This window comes from Drosophila subpulchrella, chromosome 3R, assembly GCF_014743375.2.
Source record: "Drosophila subpulchrella strain 33 F10 #4 breed RU33 chromosome 3R, RU_Dsub_v1.1 Primary Assembly, whole genome shotgun sequence".
Classification (NCBI taxonomy): Eukaryota; Metazoa; Arthropoda; class Insecta; order Diptera; family Drosophilidae; genus Drosophila; species Drosophila subpulchrella.
Window position 1 is genome coordinate 18,577,620 of NC_050609.1, and position 21,174 is coordinate 18,598,793.

Here is a 21,174-nt window from a genome sequence, read left to right on the forward strand (position 1 = left end):
GAATGCTAAAGAATTTTAAGGACTTGAAACAATTGAAAGAAAAAATGATTTCCAAGCCCAGATAATAAAGTTTTTTTTCCAAAGAAACGTATACAAATATATCAGTATTATTTTAAAATTATTTTGTATACCTTTTTTAAAAAAATGATATGTTCTCTCTTACCCAAAAAATAAAGGGCATTCCAAAATGCATTCCAAAAACACACACATTGGCTCCCAAAGCTGACCAGCGGGAATGGCGCGAAATTCGTGCATTAAATGGAGTGGACTTCCGGTTGGTGAAAGCTGCGGCATCGAGTGCTGGATCCTCTCCTCCATCGGGGAAATTCCGGGGGGATAGAGATAGAGGGGAGGCAACTGCAACTGAATTTATGCCCACTGGCCAATAATCCATTTTTAGGGCCATCAACCAAACCGAAATATTGGCTCATCCATTGTTTCCGTGCTAATTGTTTGGGACTACTTTTGCCAGCAATTTGCCCGGGAAAATCCCTGTTTTTCCACTCTCCCAGTGCCGCCCACTTTTCTTTTTTCCCTCTTTTTTTTTGGCAAACGGGGGGCGGTGGGAAGGTGGATGGATTTGCGGGCACAGCTGCTGCGAAGGCTTGCAATTATTTTGCAAACAATGAAATTGTTGCTGCGTGTTCAAACATAAAATCAAATTGTGTGTAGGTGTGTGCAGCTGTTGCGGCACGGATACGGATAGAAATGCCGAAAACAGACGGAGACTCAGATACAAAGATACTTGCGAGGTGTCGCATCTGCGGGCGAACATTTGCCTTGATTTGATTTTACCTATTCGGGGGAGTCCGTATCCGCAGTCCATAGATATGCAAATTACTTGTCGGCGGGATGGCAGGTGATGGCTCCATAAAAAGCGTAATCAATATGTCGGATGAGAAAGAAAAAAAGAAGGGAGGATGGGTACGGGTGCCACTTACTTGGCAGTTTGGGCAAATGAATTTAAATAAGCCCAGGCAGGCCGGGATTCGCTAACAAAGTGCAAATCGAGCGAAATAAATCACGGCCCGCGACACGGAGCCACAAACTCCGCGATCTGGCTAAATTAATCACGTGGCCATACATCAAAACAAACAGATCATGACAAATGCAGAGCGCAAATCGAGCAGGGACTTTCTTTTCCACTTTCCCCATCCCACTTTCCCGCCCCCCGATCGCAACTGCTTTTGATTCTTCGCCGGCGAAGACACCTCGTTCATTGTCCGCCAGCGAAACTCTTTCGTTTTGATACTCTTTAGTGGAAAGGGGAACTTCAGATTTCTTATGAAAGTCACTTTAATTTATCTACATTTTTCTGTGTATAAAAAACTATCCTTAAAATTGCAGGAGTCAATGCTGACCTCAAAGCACAAAAGTTAAAGAGGTTAAATATTTACCAAATTGTTTTTACTGATGTGTAGGATTGTGCTAAGAATTGGTTTTGTCCTGAGGAAACTGATCATCTTAAAAAACACAGAAATTATATTTAAAATTTACAGAGCCAATATGTTAAATTAGATAGTTCTATTTAAAATTATTAATGTATGGTAAAAAATAAATTTAAAATTAATATCAAGGGAATTAGAAAATGTATTTTTAGCTTGCGGGAGTTTTAATGTAAGCTTTAATTTAATTTTGTATACATAAGGGCACTTGATATTCGACTTCCCATCAACATTATCCCTTTTGCTGCTGCCTTAATTAAAATAATTTTTACGTTTGCTGGCTGCGCTTTTTCCACGTGAAATTCCACCGCAGAACAAAGAGGGCCCAGACGACATAGCCGCTGTCATGTTCGCTTGTCTAGCAATGTGTTCGCTGGCCAGGTTGTGCATCGGAGACCAACTCCATTACCATCTCAGCAGCCCACTGTCCCACAGTACCATTCCCATTTATTTTCCCGAGTCTCCGGCCAATGCCAGCGCATAAATTATGCTTCGTTGTCGTTCGGGGAAGAAGTAGAAGTCGGATCGTCTGAGGTGACAAAAGGTACCCAAGAAATGGGAGACTTGCTGCGGGAAATTTCTTGGCAGGCAGAAAATAGATTTCCCCGACTAACTGACTGACTGCCTGGCTGGTTGGCTTCATTGTCCTCACCGCAATGGAGTTTTAATTGTCCAACGGGGCCACATAAATTTTGGCTGCGCGATTTAAGATTTTCTAAAACATTTGAAGTCAATCTATCGCAGCCCCTTAATGGTCAGCCAGGTGCCAAAAGAAGGGGCCTCTCAGACAAGACCGCAGAACACAAAACACAATTTGTGGACTTGCCGGGGCAAAATGGCAGAAACCGAAACAGAACTTTTGGCCGACAGCCAGCAGACAGGAGAACTCTTAAAGTGTAACCAAATCGCTCGGAGAGGGAAATGTTTTGCATTTCAAATTGCATTTTAATCGCATTTCAACCTGAAATGCCATTAGACATAATTCGTTTAGCTGCATTTGTCATTGGCTGTACGGTTCTATGTGGGCCCTGGCCAAATCATTTCGATATGGGGATTTTCGGTGCTGTTTCGCCTCGTCGGAGGACAATTGACGAACGTCCGCACACGTAAATCAACTTTGGCATTGATTTCCACTGGCTGACTGGACGGCACTGGATGTCCCCGGCTGATTGCGATTGCCATTGCGATTTGAATGCAACTGTCCGGCAGATTATGCAATCACTCCACTCCACATCCACTTCGCCCCATGTCAAATTCAAATTCGTCCTGCCGTAATTGATTGTGAGCCGTCGCCCCTCCACTGGCATTTAATCAATTTATGCCCGGTGCCCGAATTGGCAGTCGACATTGCGCCGAGTGAGTACTTCGAGTATCGAGTAGATCGATGCCGGTGCACTGCACCCGATGCTCTGCCTTGGCACCTGTCACCACCTCCAATCGGGTGATCAGTCTGCACTACCCAAAAAAATGTCAATTATACGGGTGGGAGAAAGAAATACCATGTTCAAGACACTCGGAAAATTTGTAGAAATCTTAAAAAATATTTTTATAGTAAGGAGAGTTGAAAAACTAAACCTATTCATGTCTCAATATATATTTATTCCCCTTAAGAAAACATTATGAAAATTTGTTAAAGCATGTATCAAAACTAAGTTGAGCTAACAATCTTAAGAAATATTTCTATGCTTGAAAGGATTTATTTAAACCTAGAAACGTAATGTTTTAAACATTTTATCTTGATCTTTAAACATTTAAAAAGTAAAGTCCCCGAAAAATTTGACATTTTAAGATTTAGAATGATCGAATGAAGGATATCTTAAGATTTTTAACACTACGTTTGGAGTTTTATTTGGTATCTCGTTAGATATCATTAATTTCATATTTTTTGCTAAGTCCATTGATATAAAAAAACTCCTGTTAATAGCTTAATATTTATTTTTACAATTAAAGCATACCATTTTCCCCACAGTGAAGAGCGGGGGCAACGTCTCGTTTTTCGGTGACTTGTTCAGGTATAAATAGACAGCTCACCTTGCCGATGAAGGTGTTGAAAGGCGGGTCCATCGATTGATCGGTTGATCGGTGGCATATCTAGATTTAAATTTAAATCAGCCCGACGCAACTTATCGATTTGCCCGAGCTGACCCTGAGTGAGGCATTTCTTTCTCTAGCGATATATATATTTTTCTAGCCGGCCAGCTGCTCGAAAAACTCAATTTCCTGCGCGAAGACTGGGGAACCCATCAAATGCTTTACGACGGCAGACCGCAACTTGAAATTTAACACACGTTGCTCGGCCCTGACCCCTTTGGTCCGTCTGTCTGGGTTGTGTTCTGCTACTTTTTCATTTTTCGCATGTAATGTGTGTAATCAAAGTAACAAAATCCAAATCATATTTCCTTCATTGACCACAAAATGTGGGCGGCCAACCCTTTTTCCGCCCCCACAACCCACACATTCATCTTCGGTGCGCATATAAAACATTTTACTAGATTTATACAATCAATGCTCTCTGCCTCGGAACATTTCTTAACCTTGTTAGATGCGATTTTTTACTCTTTTGGCTGTGGGCAAAATTATTGGTCTGCGCATATGTAATCATCTCTGTGGCAAAGAGGAGGTTGCTTGGGCCGAGGACACACCATAAAGTGCACACAATCAAATCGAAATTCGTTTTAGGTACAACTCCTTTGAGGCTGTGCGGGATATGTGCGACTGTCTTGGGTTCGGGGCTTGATCCTTTATCATCCTTGATTTCCTGTACAGGACACTGGGACTTCGGCAGGCTGGATGGGTCTGCGTTTGGCCACTTGATAGTCAGCAGCACTTTTTCGCATATGTCGGCAATTCTTATTTATTGACATTGCGCTTTATTAAAAGGTGTTCGACGGCCAAGCAGAGCAACCCCCTCATAAGATTTTGTTAAAGATATTGGGGGAATCTCCCGCAATTCTGTTGTATTTTCTCAATATTAAACCTTAATTTATATAGTAACTAACTTACATGCAAATAACTCAAACAAAAGGTGTGTTTTGGAGTGGGCTACGTGGGTTTAACTAACAAAACTGCCGAGTCAGCTGGGTTGGGGAGCCCGGGGTCAGGGGTCGGGGGCCAAAGGTCTGACACCAACACGTCGCTTGGCGGTGGGCGAGAGTTCATTATTAAAAGTTTTTAAAAGCAGATAAGTGCACAGACTGATAGAGATACTCGTATCCCAGCTAGGCAAACACACCCAAGTACACATGCAAAAATAAAGTAACACTTGCAAAAATATTATCTAATTAGAAATTGTTAATTGTAAAATTAGTTATGGTACCAATAAAAACGATTAAATTTGTTTCGATTTGCTGGAATTTTATTTATATTCACAGGAGAACTACAATTTTTCAGCTCATTTATAGATAAAGGACCATGGACCAAGGACCAAACCATTAAGTTAAAGGTTTTATATTAAAACAAATGCCTCAAAGTTTATACCTAATTAAAGGCATATTTAACTAATTATTAAATAATAAGTCTCGTTAGCAGTTTCTCGCAGTGCAGTGAAGCGATAACGATGGCCCCTGCTCGGGCGCCACTTCACCTCTAATTGAAACATTAAGTTGCACATCACGTACGCGGTGTCAGACACTAGACGCCAACAACAGAATCCAGGAATCAGGATCGGAATTGGGGAAGGAGCTTCCCTAGGAGTATGCTAAAATGCGGCTGCGGTGGCCTTTGGTTTTACCTTGGTCCTGGAGCAGATGCCCCTCCTTCCTTGCCCCCCTTTTCGACTTTCAGGGACTATCAACCACTCAGCACTTTATTTTTTCCGTGTTGGCATTTTAAAAAGGCATTTAAGCTGAGCTGCGAGGGTTTTTTGTTAAGTGTGCAGAGTGATTATGCCGGAAATTTGTTTGTCTATGATTTTGGAGAGGTTCCCTTGGAGCGGGGCAGGCAGGGTCTGATAAAGATCTGCCGCCGTTCGCGTATCCACTCGGTCATCACTGTTGGGGTGAAAGTTTGGGGTTGAGGCGATTTAATTTAAGGTTAATCACTGGCTCGGTGCTCACCCCACTTAGAGCCCACAATCACGGGACAGGCGGCATGTCTGGTGAGGGGATCTCCATTCCCATCCGTATTCAAGTTATACCAGAAGATGGCTGTCCCAGCCCGGGGATATACGGAATATCCTACGTTTACAAAGACTGTGGCTCCACCCTGTTCCACGTCAGTCAGCTAAAAGGGATGGAAAAATTATAATTCTTATACATCTTCCTACATCCACTCACATAGAATAGCACTGTGGCCATACGATCCCCCAAAGCGGCACCCTGGCGAGTATGTTTTCTTGTGTAATTAGGAGATGCAAAGTTAAAGTAATCCGAGTGTGTCAAATAGTGTCCACCTATGCCGTAGTTGATAACCTGCAATACAAAAATATAATATTTAATATTTGAAGATATTCCCGATTTTATTATAGCTATTAGCTTCACCTGGAGTTCTTCCGAATCGGTCAAGTCAAAACCAGTCATATCTTGAATCCTCCTAGTAATACGCCTTGCTAGCTTATTATTCTCCTTATTAAACCAATAGGCCTTCGCTGTCCTCCCCCTGTTTTTATTGTTAGGGTAAGCAGTACGGGTTGTGGCGATTTTCATATTTCGAGCTGCCTTGTCTATTAACATTGATATTTCCCGAGCGGAGAGAACTTCGTGGTAGAGCACTATATAAGGATTCAATCCAATTTGCTCTGTTTTTAGAGGTGCTAACCGAAGAAATGAAGTGGTGGTGAAATTGTAGAAGCAATGCAGCTTAGATGGTTTCTTAATCATGCCCCCGCAACTTAATTTATAAGTATCTCTGACTGGAACTTCCTTTTTCTTTGTTTTTTCAGGTATAGGTACTGGTGGCTTTTTTAAAAGGTCCTTTGTTTTCTTACGAAGTCGCAGAAAAGTAGCATCCTGCGGCTTGATCTTTAGACCGTTATCCAGCAAATCCAAGGCTTGTGTATAGTGTTCTTTGTAACTGTGTTTAGATTTTGTATAAATTATATAAAAACAACAACTAACCTTCTTTCAAGTGGGTCTCGGCGAGTAATTTTAGAACCTCGACTTCCTCGATAGTCAGATGCTTTGGGACTACCAAAAGTTCCTCCTGGAGACGGTTAGGAATCTCCTGAAGCCATTGAACAGCTTCCGCTGATCTATTTTCCTTTGCAAGATGATGGCCCACTGCAAAAATGTCGCTACAACTCATGCTAGAACTTAAATGAGTGTTAGAAAACTTGTAATAAAATATTAGTAGTGCTACACACTTATACTGCTTGCCATTGATTTTCCCTTTGATAAAATCGCTGATTTCAAGGTTGTAGGTTTTTTGAATGCGGACTACTCCAGTGCATGCCTCCCATAGATCCATTTTCGTGGGAAGTTCATCCAGCCATGTGTCTATATTTCGCATTTGGGAGACTCCCACAGGTTGTTCCATGAACTTGCGCCATTGTAACCAATCCTGATGCAGTCGCCGGATGAGTGAAAAACTATTCAGAGGATTGGACAGATATGATATGGCATCCAGCTTTCCCTTTTCGTTTTCAGAACGCATCAGTGGAATTTGACTAAGGATAGGGGTTTAACAGAAGGTACATTTTCTTCAGGATAGCCGAAATTCACCTGCGAACAGTCTGTAGTTTCTCCTCTAGGACCTCCGTATAGTTAACGAGGTTATCAATCAGTTTCCTTTCTAGTTCCAGAAGTGGCACCATTGACACCAGTGACAGGGAGTGACTCTTCTCTACTGGACTCTTTCCAAGAACCACAGTGCTAAGGATCAGCGTGGCCAGGAGGTATCCTGGTAAACGCCCCCATATTTTATTCTTTAAAGCCATGTATTATCGTTATTATTTAAGTTTGTAAACTGACATTTATTCAGGCCTACTTCAGATTCAATCAAAACTACAGCAAAGTCTTTTCTTAAATTTTATTGTTCAGATGATGGTTCTAAGCAGGGCTTAACAAATAACTGACCCAATTCGCGAATCCACTCGGTCATAACTGGCAGAAAAATTGATATTAAAATTAAAGTTAACTTAGAATAAGGAAATTAAACAGGTCTTACCCCATTTGGAGCCCACAATTACAGGGCAGGCGGCATGTAAAGTCGAAGGATCACCGATTCCATCCGTATGAAGGTTGTACCAGAAGAGGGCGGTGCCAGCTCGAGGATAAATGGTGTATCCTGACTTGGGAAAGACAGTGGCTCCACCCTGTTCTACATCGAATAGCTAAGGATAAGAAAGAATATGAAATTTTCCGAAATGTCTACAATTTCAAACCAATCTCACGTAGAACAGAACAGTGGCAATGCGGTTTCCTAGTTTATCGATCTTGCTTTTCTTGATATTATTGATACTTGTAAAGTCAAAGTAGTCCTTGTGCATGTTATAGTGGCCACCTATGCCATAGTTGATGATCTGTAACTAAATTAGATTAGTTTCTAAATAGTTTTTACACTTTATCAAAATCCGACCTGAAAGAATTCTGAAGTTGTTAAATCCAGACCCGTCATATCACGTATTCGCCGTGTAACTCGTCTGGTCATATCGTTCGTTTCCTTCCCTACCCAACGAGCTTTAACAGTCCTCATACGCTTGAAGGCTAATCCTTGGACTCGATAGACACCACTGACTTTTAAGCTAGAAAGAGCCAGTTCCATTAGCTCTTCCGATTCCATTCGGGTAAGCACATCGTGGTAGAGGACCACATAAGGGTGTAATCCGACTTCCTCAACCCTGAGTGGAGCAAGTCGAAGAAATTGAGTGGTGTTAAAGTTGTAGAAACAGTGGAGTCTAGTGGAGCCCTCCGTCAAACCCCTGCAAGCCAATGTATATGCCTTTATCATGGGATCTTCAAGCTTTTTGACATCTAAAAGTGTGTTATTCTGGTATATCTCAATCAGATTCTTAGTTTTATTCCAGAGTCGTTGGAGATCAGCATTGTAGGCCTCGAACTTCAGTCCACTTTCCAGCAAAGCCAGTGCCTTTGTATAGTGCTCTAGGCGGTATTGATTAGATTTGGTATGGTAGATAAAAAAAACCACTAACTTTGTTTTATATGGCATTCCGCAAGTAATTTCATGACTCTTACATCCTGGGTTACCTCCTGCAGCCATGGAACAGCTTCTGCTTCTGCTTTTCCCTTGGCAAGATAATGACCTATGGCGAAAATATCCGCAGAACTCATGCTTGAACTGAGAAAGTTCGTGAAAAATGTAAATTTTATAAGACATATTAAAATCGCATAATTTAAAATGCTCACTTGTATTGTCTGCCATCGAGTTTACCCTTGATAATATCTTCAACTTTGAGATCATAAGTGATCTGTATGCGGACAATGGCAGCACAGGCATCTGAAAGGTCCGCTTTCTTGGGAAGATCTTTTCGCCAACCATCAAAGTTTCTCATTTGGACAGTGCCAACTAGCTGATCCATATAGCCTTGCCACTTGAACCAATCCTGATGCAATCTTCGGATGAGAGAGAGACCATTCAGGGGGTTTGACAGATAAGACATAGCATCCAGTCGTGCCTTCTCATTCTCTGTCCGCATAACTGGAATGTAACTAAGGAACAAAGCATTAAAGAATACAACATACGGTACTTGGAGGAACCCTCACCTACGAAAGATCTGCAACTTCTGCTCCAGTTCATTTGCATAGTCTTCAAGGTTGTCTATTAACTTCGTCTCAAGATCTAGGAGTAGAGGCATAGATGCCACCGATAAGGCGTGGTTTGCTTGTTGTTGACTATTTCCATGAACTAGAGCAAAAGTTCCCAGCAGGGTCAGGATACATCGTAATAATGTCTTCAATTTGCATTCCATTTGGAGCCTTGACTTTTTTATTAAATACAAATGTGTTCAATATATCAAAATTTATTTGTATCAAGATTGTCACTGCAAGATCTACTTAGTTACAAAAAAATAATAGAAAAAAAACAAAAATAGGAGAAGTTTTTACTTCCAAAATGTACAGCATAATGGCAAGAATAAAATCAGCATTTAAGATCTAAGAAACTGAAAAACATTCCAGAATTATGGATCATTCATTGGAGAAGCGGGGTTCAGACAAGGCCTCGTAAAGATTTGTTTTCATTCGCGTATCCATTGCTTCATAACTGTCAAGAATCGAGGCTATCGATCAGCTTGCTTTCCAGTTCCAGAAGGGGGATCATCGATACCAGCGATAAGGAGTATCCCCTTTGTACCTTGGTCTCGCCAAAGACCAGTGAGAGTACAATCATCATAATGAGCTTCCATTTGTGGCTCATTTCATCACTTTTAACCTATACACAAATAATATAACTTTAAACAAACAACCTATATTTTTATTATAGTTGTTGGGTCTCCCTTAAATTGTGTTGTATTGTCATAAAATTCAATACTTCTAAATTTTGTAAGTTAAAGAAAATTTGAGAAATCTACAAAAATGTATAGATTATTGAAATCGGCATAATCTTTTTATCACAGATGTGTAACCCTTCAAGAAGTCTTAAAATACCGAAATTTTTGAAGAGCCGAACTCGTTATCTTATAATTATAATGCAAACAAGTGTCAAATCAGGGCTGATTGAAATGCGATATGTGGCAGGTATTTCCACTAGTTGATTATGATGAATGGTTTTGGGTGAAAACACCTCTAATTATTCCGCCTAGCAATGTTGAGACTTGACTGCAAATTGTTCTTATCGCTGGAAAATTGGCTATAATTGACAGCATGATCGATTTTGACTTGACTTTATTGAGTTTCATAGTGGTCGTAAGTTATCACTTCTTTAAAAATAGAACTTGAGAATCACAATCGCTTTTTGAGACAAGGTCTGCGGAATAGCTGTTCGCGCTCTCGAATCCATTTGTTGCACACTGAGATAGAATATAGATTGTAGCATCGGATTTATTAAAAATTTAAGAATACTTACCCCATTTGGATCCCACTATAACGGGGCAGGCGGCATGAAGAGTTTGAGGGTTGGGTACACCATCGTCCTTAAGATTGTACCACATTATAACCGATCCGCGTTGGGGGAAGATGGCCTTTTGAATGTTTGGAAACACGGTGGCTCCACCCTGCTCCACATCCGTTAGCTAGGAAAGGCAAAATTAACAATTTTAGTATATGTTTTTCATATTAAAATAATGGTTAGTCACAACCAGAACAGAGTAAATGAATTATAAGATCTATGGATTGCTTGAGCTTAGGGATTAAACAATTTTTTAAAACTAGGAATTAGTTTTGAATTTACTCACATAAAAAAGTACTGTGGCAATACGATCGCCACTCATGGCAGTTAAATTGGAGTTCTGTGGACAAATATAAAACAGATTATTAATTATATTTCTTCTAGAGCTACTAGAGTTACTTACAGTCTGGTTAAAGAAGTCGTAGTGCTTGTCGTAGTGGCCACCCAACCCGTAGTTCATCAGCTGCAGCATCTCGGAGCCGTGGAGATTAAACCCGGTCATATCGGTGATCCGGGCATTGAGTCTAAGCGTGAGGGGGCTAAAGGAGTCGGGGAACCAGGCCACCTTAGAGGTCCTGGTCTTTACCACCTCATTGCGACCGGAGGAGGCCTGGAAGACAGTGGCCCTCTTCAGGCCCGGAGTGGCCATTCCCTGAAGTTCCTCTATTTCTTTGGCGGAGAGCACGTCGTGGTAAAGAACCATATAGGGATCCAGACCCACCAGTTCCATCTTGAGGGGGGCGAGGATCAGGAAGGGCGAGGTGGTGCTGTTATAGCGACAGTGAAGCCTGCCATCCGTGGACGCTGGGAACTGACCTCGGCAGCCCATCTGGTAGGCAGTTGGAGCCCCCGTTCCCTGAACCTGCAATGTTCTCTATTTCCATTTCGGTTATTTCTGCCCTATCTTAGTGGTTGACCTTATCAGCCTGCCGACAACTACCTACCTTCAGCAGGGGCGCACTTTTGGTTCCCGTCCTTATCAACGTTTCGATTTCCGACTTCTTCAGCAAAAGTTTAATATCATGAGGCCTATCAGTCAGTGCAATATTGACAACTTTTTGGGCATCCGCGTTCTGGTCTATTTGGAATTGATTATTATTATTGATATTTCAATTGTGATCCTAACTTACTCAGTTTTAACAGGGTTTCAGCATAGACCATTTGCACTTCGTTCTTGGAAAGCTCCAGAGGAGCAGGCAGTTTATAAACCTCCATCAAAACAATCGACTGATAGAGCCAGCTAGCAGCTGGAAGGTAGTTTTCCTGGTCGAAGAGGATTTGACCCATGGCATAGGTGTCCAATGCTGTGAAACTCACACTGTATAATGGGTAAATAGTTTGATTATTTTATTAATCAATATTTAAATAACTCTAACGTACTTGTACTGCTTTTCATTGAGAAGTCCATGGGCAATATGTGATACTTTGAGGCCATAGGTATTTTGAATACGATCCAGGGCGGTGACAGCCTCCTCCACATCCGTGTTGGTGGGCATGTGTTCCCTCAGTTCTTGAATCCTTTCCACATGTGAAAGACCGATGGGATCACCCATATAGAGCTGCCATATCATCCAGTCGCGATTCATGCGACGTATAAGGGAAAATGAATTAAGGGGGTTGGATAGATACTCTTCCGTGGAATTTCGGGCTTTATCATTTTCCAAACGTAGGCTTGTTATGCTTCTAAGAAAGAAAAAACAGTATTTTGTTAGAACTTGTTTATAAATCCAGGTCTTAAGAGGAATTAAACATATAAGTGTTCCTGTGGAAAAAAGTACTTTAACTTGAAGGATCTCTAGTTTTCCCTATTTCTGTTAGCGGGAATCGAACTAACTTGTCCAAAAAAATCAATAAAGAATACATTTTTAGTGAGAATTGGAGTTTAGTCTTAATAATAACCCACCTTCTCACGGTCTCCAGCTTTTTCTCCAGCTCGACTGCATAGTCCTCCAGGTTATCAATGAGCTGGGCCTCCAGATCGAGCAGCTTGACCATTCCGGCCACCGAGGTGCAGTGGCTCTCTTCGCCTCTCACCTGCCGGACTAGGAGTAGGAGGAGCACCTGGCAGGTGAGCAGCATCACCAGCGAAAGCGGCCACTTGGAGGAGCGCATCGTGGGTTACCTTTCTGGTAGGGGTTCTACTTGGGTCTACGTGCCGGAGCCAACTGTTGAAAGCCAAAAAGCCAAAAGAGCCGAGGTTGGCAAGTTGACATCGGGCCGAGATAAATATTCCCCGTTTTCCGTCTATAGCGATTCTTTCGGGGGCTGATAAGCAGCGCAATGATAGCGGCACGCAGCGATTTAATTAACCCGAGAGTACCGGAACCATAATATCGCGTTGGCGCTACGTGCTCGCGAACTGGAAAGAGCTGCGTCACCAGAAGAACGTGCTCGCAGCTCGCCGAGAGCACTGACCACCGGCAAGAATTGCGAGGTGTCTATGAGGTGTGTAATGGTCAGCGGAGGAATCACCCACTCTTAACCGAAAAATGTTGATAGTGCAAAAAGCTCTGCCAAAGCTCAGACGAACCACTATATATTTATATGGATTAGAAATATCATTTATGAGCATTTATGTGTCTGGGTCCATAAGCTTAGGAACATATCCTATTATTATGTGTTACACTATATTTATATGAACATCTACTTTGTTTTTTTAAAGACTTAAACTTCATTGACTGACATCTTACGTTTCAGATACTTGGTTTCGAAAAAAGTACCCACTAAAATTATTGTTTTCAATCAGCATGAGTACCAGAGCGTCTTATCAAGGACGTCCGTTGTCCTCCCAAAGCACCGACTTTCTGTTTTACATGCCGGGAGCTCTGCGTCCCGTGCTGTTCCTGTTCTACACCCTGGAAACAGTGTTCAACATGTTTTGCATGGGCTACCACATCTCGGGCTTCCAGGCCGTCAACCTACTTGACCTTGGCCCGGATGGACAGGCTGTCCACTACTTGTACCTGACAGTCTTCTACGCGTTCATGGTGCTGACTCCCTTCCAGAGCGTCGCGATCTGCACGGGTCACACGCCCAATGTTCTGATGGAGATCTACAAGGCGTCGGCGGGCGCGGTGGTCTTCATCCTGATATCCTTGACCACGATGTGGAATGCGGAGCGGCAGTCCTACTTGTTCTTCGCCACGATTGTGGCCCATGACCATGCTGAGCATGACTTCTCTGAGTTCAAAGAGGTCCTTCCAAATCACCCGTTCTTCCAATTTATGAGGGGCCAGTCCATCTCCTCGTTGGCCTGCGGACTGATCTACATGCTCCATGCGGCCATACTGATCGATGTCAAGTTGACCGCGAGGTTCAACGACCACGGCAAGCACGCCCCCATCCCACTTTTTGTCATGGGACGTGCTTTTCATGAAAAGCTTAATAGCTACCAATGGTTCCGGGAGTTCTGCGAGAACAACACCATGGACATTTGAGGATCCACAAATGGAGATCAAGTGTGCAATGATACTAACTAATATAAACAAGTCTTATTTTTAAATTTTTTATAAGGCTCTTCGTAAGAAATTTAAAAATAAGATTTAATAATAAATCGATAGATGTGTAGATAAAGTTTTTCATTTGATAACCAAGATTGGCCTTGCATAAGAATGTAGGCTAACAACCTTATAGAAGTGAATAAAAATAATTACAAAACAAGATCATATTTATCGTCCAGTAACTTGATAAGGAAAATTGGCAGTTTTCCGTATACATATTTCACTTTTGGTTTAATGTCACAGGATAAAACTGAACATTCGTTTCTTTTTAGTTGGTTTACTTCGAAATGTCTGAAAGATCCCTTTTTACCTGGGTCCATGCCACCGGCGTCCTACCACGGGCAGACAGTGTGGTTGGAAACTACCAACCCGAGGCTCTGCGACCCGTTCTGTTCGTATTCTACACCTTGGAAACGGTCTTCAACATGTGCTGCATGGGCTACCACATCTCGGGCTTCATGACCATCGCACTGGACACGTACACCTGGGACGTGCGGGCGTTCCACTACTTCTACCTGGTGACCTTCTACGTGTTCATGGTGCTGACCCTCTTCCAGAGCGTCAACATCTGCACGGGCCACACGCCAACCGTTTGCATGGAGATCTGGAAGGCCTCGTCGGCGGCCTTCGTCTTCACCCTGATATCCTTGACCTCGATGTGGGATGCGGAGCGGCAGTTCCACGTGTACATCACCCAGAAGGACCCGCATATGCACCATAAGGATGACTATGCCGAGCTCGCGGAGGACCCGCCAGTGCACCCGGTCTTCAAATTCCTCCGCGGCCAGTCCATCTCCTCGCTGGCCTGTGGGATGCTCTACCTGCTCCATGCCACCATCATGATCGACGTCAAGCTGACCACCGACCTGAACAAGGGTCAGGCGAAGGGCGACTACATGCCCATCCCACTCTTCGTCCTGGGACGAGTCATCCACGCCAGGCTGAACACCTACGAATGGTTTCGGGACTTTTGCGAGAACGAAACCATATTCCTATAGGTGGAACTTTGGAACACATTCCCTAATGAGCCAAAAAATGACTTACCAAATTCTAGTGCCAGATTTTTTCAGACCTATGAGTTGCTTTCCAAATTTTGTACGTATTTTTACACAGTCTTAATTATGTAAATATGTATCGGTAATGTACTTATACATAACCTTGTTAATGGAAATAGATATTTAAAATAGAGGTCTTTCTGTTGCATACTTTTAAGCACCTTTTAGATGGTTTCGAAACCCCAGTGATGTGTGTTATATCGGTTTTATTTCTGTAACTCTTTCGGAACCTAATTAATTTCGATCTTAAAGAGTGCCGTAATGTAAATGGCAATCGGATATCTGGCAGCCGGAGCACTCGACCGTGCATTCTTATGGGTTAATGCTCGCATTGCTGAACAATTGCTATCTGCTTTCCGCCATGAGTGAACCCATTGAAAGGGTTTTTGCGGAAAACCTAAATACCGTTTTGTTTCGGGGAGGGCCCACTTGTTGTGTGCGCCAAGGTAGGGCAAAAAAGGCTTTAAATTTTACACTTTTATGGGCGGCGCTGCGGACGGGGGTCGGGTCATATGTCCTGCCGTTGATATCGGCTTAACTTTGCCATAAAACTGTCAGCGTCATGCCTTTTGCGGGGTCGGGCTGTTGGACAAATGAAATAAATTTTACAGCCAAATGGACAGGGCAGCCAAACAAAAAGACCGAATGCACGGAGGCCAGAGATTTGTGTGCGTGTAGTTGATATCGTACGGAGTTCGGAAGGCAAATCTAATGCGGACAACAAAAGCACCTGTGACCTGGAAAATGTCCGGTTTGTGTCCGTGACCGTAGACTCCGGTATTCGGGGATTCCGGGCTGGCTTTACGGGTCCGCTGTCAACAGCTGGACGGGCCTTTAAGCCGCTTTTGGGCCACTTTAAGCCAGACATGGCAAATATTTACCCAAGGCATTGCCCCGAGGTTTTCCCCCGGAGAAGGCGGTGGGATGTTCATCAATTAAGTGTCATCAATCATTGGTGGATGGATCAAAATCAGCGACTACAGCGACGGGCAAACATGTCACGGTACAAAATATCGTTTAACCTAAAATGCCAGGAACACAAAACCTATTTACTTCAGTTGGGTAAGTAATGTGGAGTTGCCTTCTCGGAAAATCAGAACATCAAATCATCCCCGGCGAACACCTAAACACACAAAAGTTCATTTAATAGGGGGTGTACTCCGAACCACCTTGAAGGGCATATCAATTACAATTGGTGACCCACTGAAATCCATCGCGTGAATAAAACTCAAAACGCTGGAAACTTGAAAAACTTTGGTCCTGCTTTATGACACTGAGCTCAAATCATGCGGAAACTCAAACACTCGGGTCTTTAGAACGACTTGTGAAACAATGCTCCATTAATGGCGCCCAACGGTCGAGCAATGCCGCCCGCCAATCTTCTCCGAAATCGAAATCAATGTCGGGCGGTTGCAGTTATGATTATTGCAGTTGTCAAAAGTTTTCGGGGGACTGGAGTGGAGGATTGGTGTGGAGGATTGGTGGTCTGGAGGATAATGGGCTGGGCAAACAGAAGGGAAAGGTTTATGCAAATGCCGGCAGGGCTTTTATACACTGGCAAACAGACAGCGATGGCTCGCTAAAAAATGCTTATGACTTGTGTAAACAATTTGGCCAAAGTCCTTGGTCCTTTTGATAGCCTTATACGTGTAGGTATGCCCCGTCCCCTGCGACCCCATTCGCAAAACTCAGCTTACTCCAGTTAGACGACCGAAGGAGTATCTCCAGATCCAGATCTGGTGTGTAAAAGTATTTTATGGACTTTGGCATTTTGCTGGGGAAAAGTTACTTTGCCCGATAAGCGAGCATGTGTGTGACTTCCGTTTGTCCTTGCATGTCCTTTCCTCCTCGGCGAGCATCACACACATTCGCATTCGCACACATTTTTATGCATTTTCTTAGCGGCCATTTTTATGCCCGCACACGTTTTCCATTAGACATCAACAGGACTGTCATTTCCCTATTTCCCTCGGCGCTTCCTTGTTTGAACTCGGCATGGGTGAAAATCCCAGGGGGTCGGGGTGATTTTGGACAAGCCAACTTGAAACCTGTCACTCCCGGCCTCTAATTGAAAACTGGGTCAATTGCCGGGTAGCACATTAATCAAATTCGGAAGCCCCGCTTCGTTTTGCATTCGTCATTAAAGCAATTATCATGTTGGGACAATTACTCTTTGTTAGGCTGGCACTGAAACTGCTGGCTTTTCACTGGCAACTTCAAGCTGGGAAACTTCAAATTGCGAATCGGCTGGCTGAAAACTGCGCCAAGGTGGCATTAATCTTCATAAGCGTGACAAGTTCATTAGAATAGCAAACACGGCATTCGCTTCCTACTTACTGTTACCCCATCCCCGGAAAATTCTACCCCTTGATGGGCTGCTAATTGGGAACGTAAGTCATCTGAAGCTTATGCTGGGCTGACAATTTATCAATAGGTTGCTATTGAAAAACTTACTTTAAAAACTCACTTAAGTCTAATTTTAGAGGTATCAACATTTTTTTTTGTGACTGATTACCCTATACTCCATGGCCCCGACTTTTATTCAGGTTGTTAAACATTTAAGGAGTATGTAAAAATAAGCCCTTATCCCTTTTGCCTCCCACTAAAACCCCTTATTTTCCTCATTTTCCACCGTGGTTCGCATAATTCCGCGGATATAATTTTTTAGCGAGGCGCTGGAGCGCGACGCGTATAATGCGCATAATTTCTATGCCACGTTGGTCACCCGAAAAGTAAATGTAGACACAGCAAAGTCGTTCGTCCGGAGACGGGGAACCACCGAGGTCGACCTTTGTGCCAGCACCACCCAGCCACTGCCCCAACTAAAACAACAACAGCGGAGGATTTTGGCAATGGTTTTCCCGGAACGGTGGGGAAAGTGGCGAGGGGGACTTTGAACTGGGAGCTGTGCCCATGAACAAAAGAGGTACATGCGAAAAATAAAACCTATTACCGGAATCATAATTATCTTTTATGGCCGCGTCTGTCATGACGACATTATGGCGTGGTCTGCTCCTGGTTCCCCATCCTTTCGGCTCATCCCATCACCCTCTCATTCCCTGTACAGAGAAAGAAATATTTGCTAAATATAGTGCATGATTTATTAATTAGATCACTAAGCAATGGTATTTAATAAAAAATATATTCTTATATAAAACCTTTTCTTAAAATACCTAAAAGTATACTTTAAAAAATAATGCCGTTCTTCATGATTACAAAAATATTGTTGCCTACTTTCAGGCACCCTTGTGAGTGATATTAAAGGCCCAGTAATTCCTATGGTACCCTCTATATGTGGTATAGTAATCTCCAGATATGATTTCCCAGTGCATTGTACTGTATCTTTTTCGCTGCCTCTCTCTCCGCACGTAGCAATAAAAAACCGCGAAATGCGGCCAAGTAGCGGCAGAAAAAAGTAACATAAATTACGTACAAACCCCCAAAGCCCATGGTGGGGTTAAGGGCGCAGGGGGAGGTGTGCGTGTTCGGGGGTCCCACAAATTATGTAGTCGGAATAATATTTTCATTACGGCCAGGAAAACAGTTTCGATTCCCCCTCGCAGACATCTGTCGCCACGTTTGCCTTCGGCCGGCTAAAAACAGGTGTTTCCTAATTTATTGGCTTGGCCTGCAGACATTCATTCCCCATCCCACTGTAATTGCCATCCCACCACTCCGGGCTTTACTTGTACCTCCTGCAAAATTATTATTAAAACCGGGAGGGGATGGGCAGAAAACATTGTCTGCGGCTGGCAGACAAATCAAAGTGCCAACATTGCTTGTCATGTGTTTTTTAATTTCTAATATTTCACGCGTCACACTCCCACCCATCGGAAAGTACACCCCATCCAGATCTTCACCACCCCAGAGCAATGCTAATGCTCCTGACAGAGGGCTCTGCCATTGTTGTGCACTTTGCTGCAAATTATGCGAGACACGTCGCCCCAGCCGCATTATTCGCATCTGAACAGATCGAAAAAGGGCAGCGCTCTGGAGGTCTGGAGGTGTGCCTGAGGTGCATTTCTCTATAGGGGGAGGGATCGGGAAAAAGAAAAGGGAGCCGGACTCTCCCCCAGGCCAACTGCCTTGGACAGCTCTACGTGTGATAATCCTAGCACCGCTAAAGTTTTTTTAACTAAAGGAATCTTTTTTGAAGAAAACAAAATACCTCGTAAAAGAGATTTTATAAGAAAAGTACGGATGCTTAACTGTTGAAATTAAGAAAGATTTTGAAGCCTACTTTTAGGGTTCTTAGCGTTTTGAATGAATATTTAAGCAGGGTCTGAAAAAATGGACATCAGAAAATTGTTCAACATTGCGTGGATTAATTTGTATATACATATGTTATTAAAACAAAAATTTAAATATTTACAATGGCTTGAAAATCATGTATAAAGGTGTCTAAAAGTATGCTGTAAAATATTACTCTTTCGAATTAAATCCAATGTACTTTCCAACTTAATATATTTTGTTGCATACTTTTCGACATCTTTATGAATGATTTCTAAAAACAACCTCTATAAAGAGTATTTCCGTATACCCAGCAACCCAGCAACCTTTGCTACCCTGCTTATTAAGCATAGAAAATGGAGGTCTGCTGCGGTGGCTGTTCACTTCGCCCAAGGCCAAGTGTGTGGCATTCCCCTTGTTAAAAAGCGCAAAATGCACGTGCTGCCTTTGTGCGAGTTGTGCTGTTGTTGTAGTTGTAATTGCTAGCCGCCGCCTGTTGACAGGATACTTCAACTATTGTTTGCCAGGACCCCCGCCTCCTGTTTAATTCAGCATGAAATTGGTTTGTATTATGATTTTGCAGTCGCTCCTCGCCTGTGGCGCTACTTCTGCAAAAACACCTCAGCAAGTGTCGGCGGTGTCTTAAAGCTTTAACAAACACCAAGCGAAGCGAATCCAGATCCATAAAAAATATGATTTTCCTATATGGGTATTTACTGGCGGAAAAAGTTCGCTTTGATGCTGCTTTAATTAAAAACTGCGCGCTTCGCGTAACTAGCACTTGATTAATTTTTGGTTGCACGCAAAAGTAAAGCGAAAAAATGCAAAGCAAAACAGAGACACAACCGCAAAAAGCAGCAGGAAAAAAGGATTCAAATTAATTATGTCCATGCTGTGCTCCGGGATGTTCCCGTCCTGGGTTCCTTTCATTCCGGCTTTTTGGAACGGACTCTACGTTATCGTGAGCGTGCTCTGCATACGAGGTGCAGGACATGGATAGCGGTCGAAGGACGCAGGACGCAGGACGAGGAGGAACCGAACCCAGGACCCAAATTCAGGATGAGGCCATTGCATGCTGTTCGCCGGGAACTGACCGCCATTCATCTGGGTGAACTTTGCAGCTTAGTGGGCGGTTGGCTTTGATATTGAATTTCCGCGAAATGAAATACGGATACTGACCACGGGCAGTACGGCTGTTATAGGGCAGAAATGGGCGTGATCACCGTTTCAGTGTGATTTACGGGGCAGGAGGATTTCATAAAATAAATGTTCAGAGGAGGAGGAACTTCACTCTGATTGAAAGTTGATGAACGATCGAACAAGAGCTGTAAAAAGGGAATACGCTCAATGAGCGTTCGTAGATTTGAGTGGCTTTGGATATAAACAGATTGGAATTCCCTTTTATAAATATGTATATAAGTCCAGCAGTAAATTATGATATTAATCTGAAGGCTAAAGGTTCAAAAAGCGTTTTCCAGAGGCCCTAACACCCCATTAAATATGACCCTTATTATACTAAGAATCAACTTTTTAACAACAGTAAGTTAAGAAATAAGCCTCGAGGTTAAAGGTGCAAAAGTCGTTTCCCTCAAGGTTTATCACCTTATCCCTAAGCAAACACGCTTTCAACGTTTGGCACTTAATAAAGTCGCGACATGAGTGAAAATCCTTTCAGATTCCTTCTGTTTTCTGCGACCACGTAGTCCTTAAACCTGAGCACACGCACTCGCAGATACCCACTCCGCTTCATAAAAAAGACGCAGATACAAATTCACATACAGATGCAGACTCTTCATTTGGCTTCGTAGACAAAGGACACACAACTCGTCCCTGCTGCTCAGATATTAAATACAATATTAATAATCTCACATGTGCGGTGGGTGGTGGGTTCACTTCGGGAGGTTTTTCGGGTGGGTGTGTCGACAGCAGCCGCCAAGAGCCATC

The 21,174-nt window shown here is 43.0% G+C and overlaps 5 protein-coding genes across 5 annotated transcripts; 2 read left to right on the forward strand and 3 right to left on the reverse strand.

Moving 5' to 3' along the window:
* Window positions 1-5,053: 5,053 nt before the first annotated feature.
* On the reverse strand, window positions 5,054-7,327 carry LOC119560384 (prolyl 4-hydroxylase subunit alpha-1-like). Its single transcript, XM_037873806.1, has 7 exons — window positions 7,103-7,327; window positions 6,745-7,047; window positions 6,500-6,693; window positions 5,924-6,447; window positions 5,720-5,854; window positions 5,501-5,666; window positions 5,054-5,434 (listed from the first exon to the last, which is right to left on the reverse strand). Exons 1-7 carry the CDS (start codon window positions 7,315-7,317, stop codon window positions 5,349-5,351), a joined length of 1,623 nt encoding a protein of 540 aa, XP_037729734.1. The 5' UTR covers window positions 7,318-7,327; the 3' UTR covers window positions 5,054-5,348.
* An 82-nt stretch (window positions 7,328-7,409) lies between these two features.
* LOC119554211 (prolyl 4-hydroxylase subunit alpha-2-like) lies at window positions 7,410-9,363 on the reverse strand. Its single transcript, XM_037865016.1, has 7 exons — window positions 9,104-9,363; window positions 8,747-9,049; window positions 8,533-8,678; window positions 7,959-8,482; window positions 7,774-7,902; window positions 7,548-7,713; window positions 7,410-7,483 (listed from the first exon to the last, which is right to left on the reverse strand). Exons 1-7 carry the CDS (start codon window positions 9,307-9,309, stop codon window positions 7,410-7,412), a joined length of 1,548 nt encoding a protein of 515 aa, XP_037720944.1. The 5' UTR covers window positions 9,310-9,363.
* An 852-nt stretch (window positions 9,364-10,215) lies between these two features.
* LOC119559394 (prolyl 4-hydroxylase subunit alpha-1) lies at window positions 10,216-12,827 on the reverse strand. The gene is made up of 8 exons (XM_037872458.1): window positions 12,349-12,827; window positions 11,826-12,128; window positions 11,576-11,763; window positions 11,390-11,523; window positions 10,849-11,319; window positions 10,732-10,785; window positions 10,404-10,569; window positions 10,216-10,347 (listed from the first exon to the last, which is right to left on the reverse strand). Exons 1-8 carry the CDS (start codon window positions 12,555-12,557, stop codon window positions 10,280-10,282), a joined length of 1,593 nt encoding a protein of 530 aa, XP_037728386.1. The 5' UTR covers window positions 12,558-12,827; the 3' UTR covers window positions 10,216-10,279.
* Window positions 12,828-13,120: 293 nt separating this feature from the next.
* On the forward strand, window positions 13,121-14,012 carry LOC119561094. The gene has a single exon (XM_037874991.1). The coding sequence runs from the start codon at window positions 13,193-13,195 to the stop codon at window positions 13,880-13,882; it is 690 nt and encodes a 229-aa protein (XP_037730919.1). The 5' UTR covers window positions 13,121-13,192; the 3' UTR covers window positions 13,883-14,012.
* A 153-nt stretch (window positions 14,013-14,165) lies between these two features.
* On the forward strand, window positions 14,166-15,089 carry LOC119560996. Its single transcript, XM_037874793.1, has one exon. The coding sequence runs from the start codon at window positions 14,233-14,235 to the stop codon at window positions 14,941-14,943; it is 711 nt and encodes a 236-aa protein (XP_037730721.1). The 5' UTR covers window positions 14,166-14,232; the 3' UTR covers window positions 14,944-15,089.
* Window positions 15,090-21,174: the final 6,085 nt, after the last annotated feature.

What these genes read in the sequence shown, in the direction of transcription:
- LOC119560384 (XM_037873806.1), bottom strand. Translation starts at nt 7,317, where the DNA reads ATGGCTTTAAAGAATAAAATATGGGGGCGTTTACCAGGATACCTCCTG. An exon ending in AAACTACAGACTGTTCGCAG is followed by an intron (nt 7,048 to 7,102) that starts GTGAATTTCGGC and finishes CCCTATCCTTAG; the next exon opens with TCAAATTCCACTGATGCGTT. An exon ending in TGGCCACAGTGCTATTCTAT is followed by an intron (nt 5,667 to 5,719) that starts GTGAGTGGATGT and finishes CATCCCTTTTAG; the next exon opens with CTGACTGACGTGGAACAGGG.
- LOC119554211 (XM_037865016.1), bottom strand. Translation starts at nt 9,309, where the DNA reads ATGGAATGCAAATTGAAGACATTATTACGATGTATCCTGACCCTGCTG. An exon ending in CTCGATGGCAGACAATACAA is followed by an intron (nt 8,679 to 8,746) that starts GTGAGCATTTTA and finishes GAACTTTCTCAG; the next exon opens with TTCAAGCATGAGTTCTGCGG. An exon ending in AATTGTGGGCTCCAAATGGG is followed by an intron (nt 7,484 to 7,547) that starts GTAAGACCTGTT and finishes TTTTTCTGCCAG; the next exon opens with TTATGACCGAGTGGATTCGC.
- LOC119559394 (XM_037872458.1), bottom strand. Translation starts at nt 12,557, where the DNA reads ATGCGCTCCTCCAAGTGGCCGCTTTCGCTGGTGATGCTGCTCACCTGC. An exon ending in TGAAACCCTGTTAAAACTGA is followed by an intron (nt 11,524 to 11,575) that starts GTAAGTTAGGAT and finishes AATTCCAAATAG; the next exon opens with ACCAGAACGCGGATGCCCAA. An exon ending in TATAGTGGGATCCAAATGGG is followed by an intron (nt 10,348 to 10,403) that starts GTAAGTATTCTT and finishes ATTCTATCTCAG; the next exon opens with TGTGCAACAAATGGATTCGA.
- LOC119561094 (XM_037874991.1), top strand. Translation starts at nt 13,193, where the DNA reads ATGAGTACCAGAGCGTCTTATCAAGGACGTCCGTTGTCCTCCCAAAGC.
- LOC119560996 (XM_037874793.1), top strand. Translation starts at nt 14,233, where the DNA reads ATGTCTGAAAGATCCCTTTTTACCTGGGTCCATGCCACCGGCGTCCTA.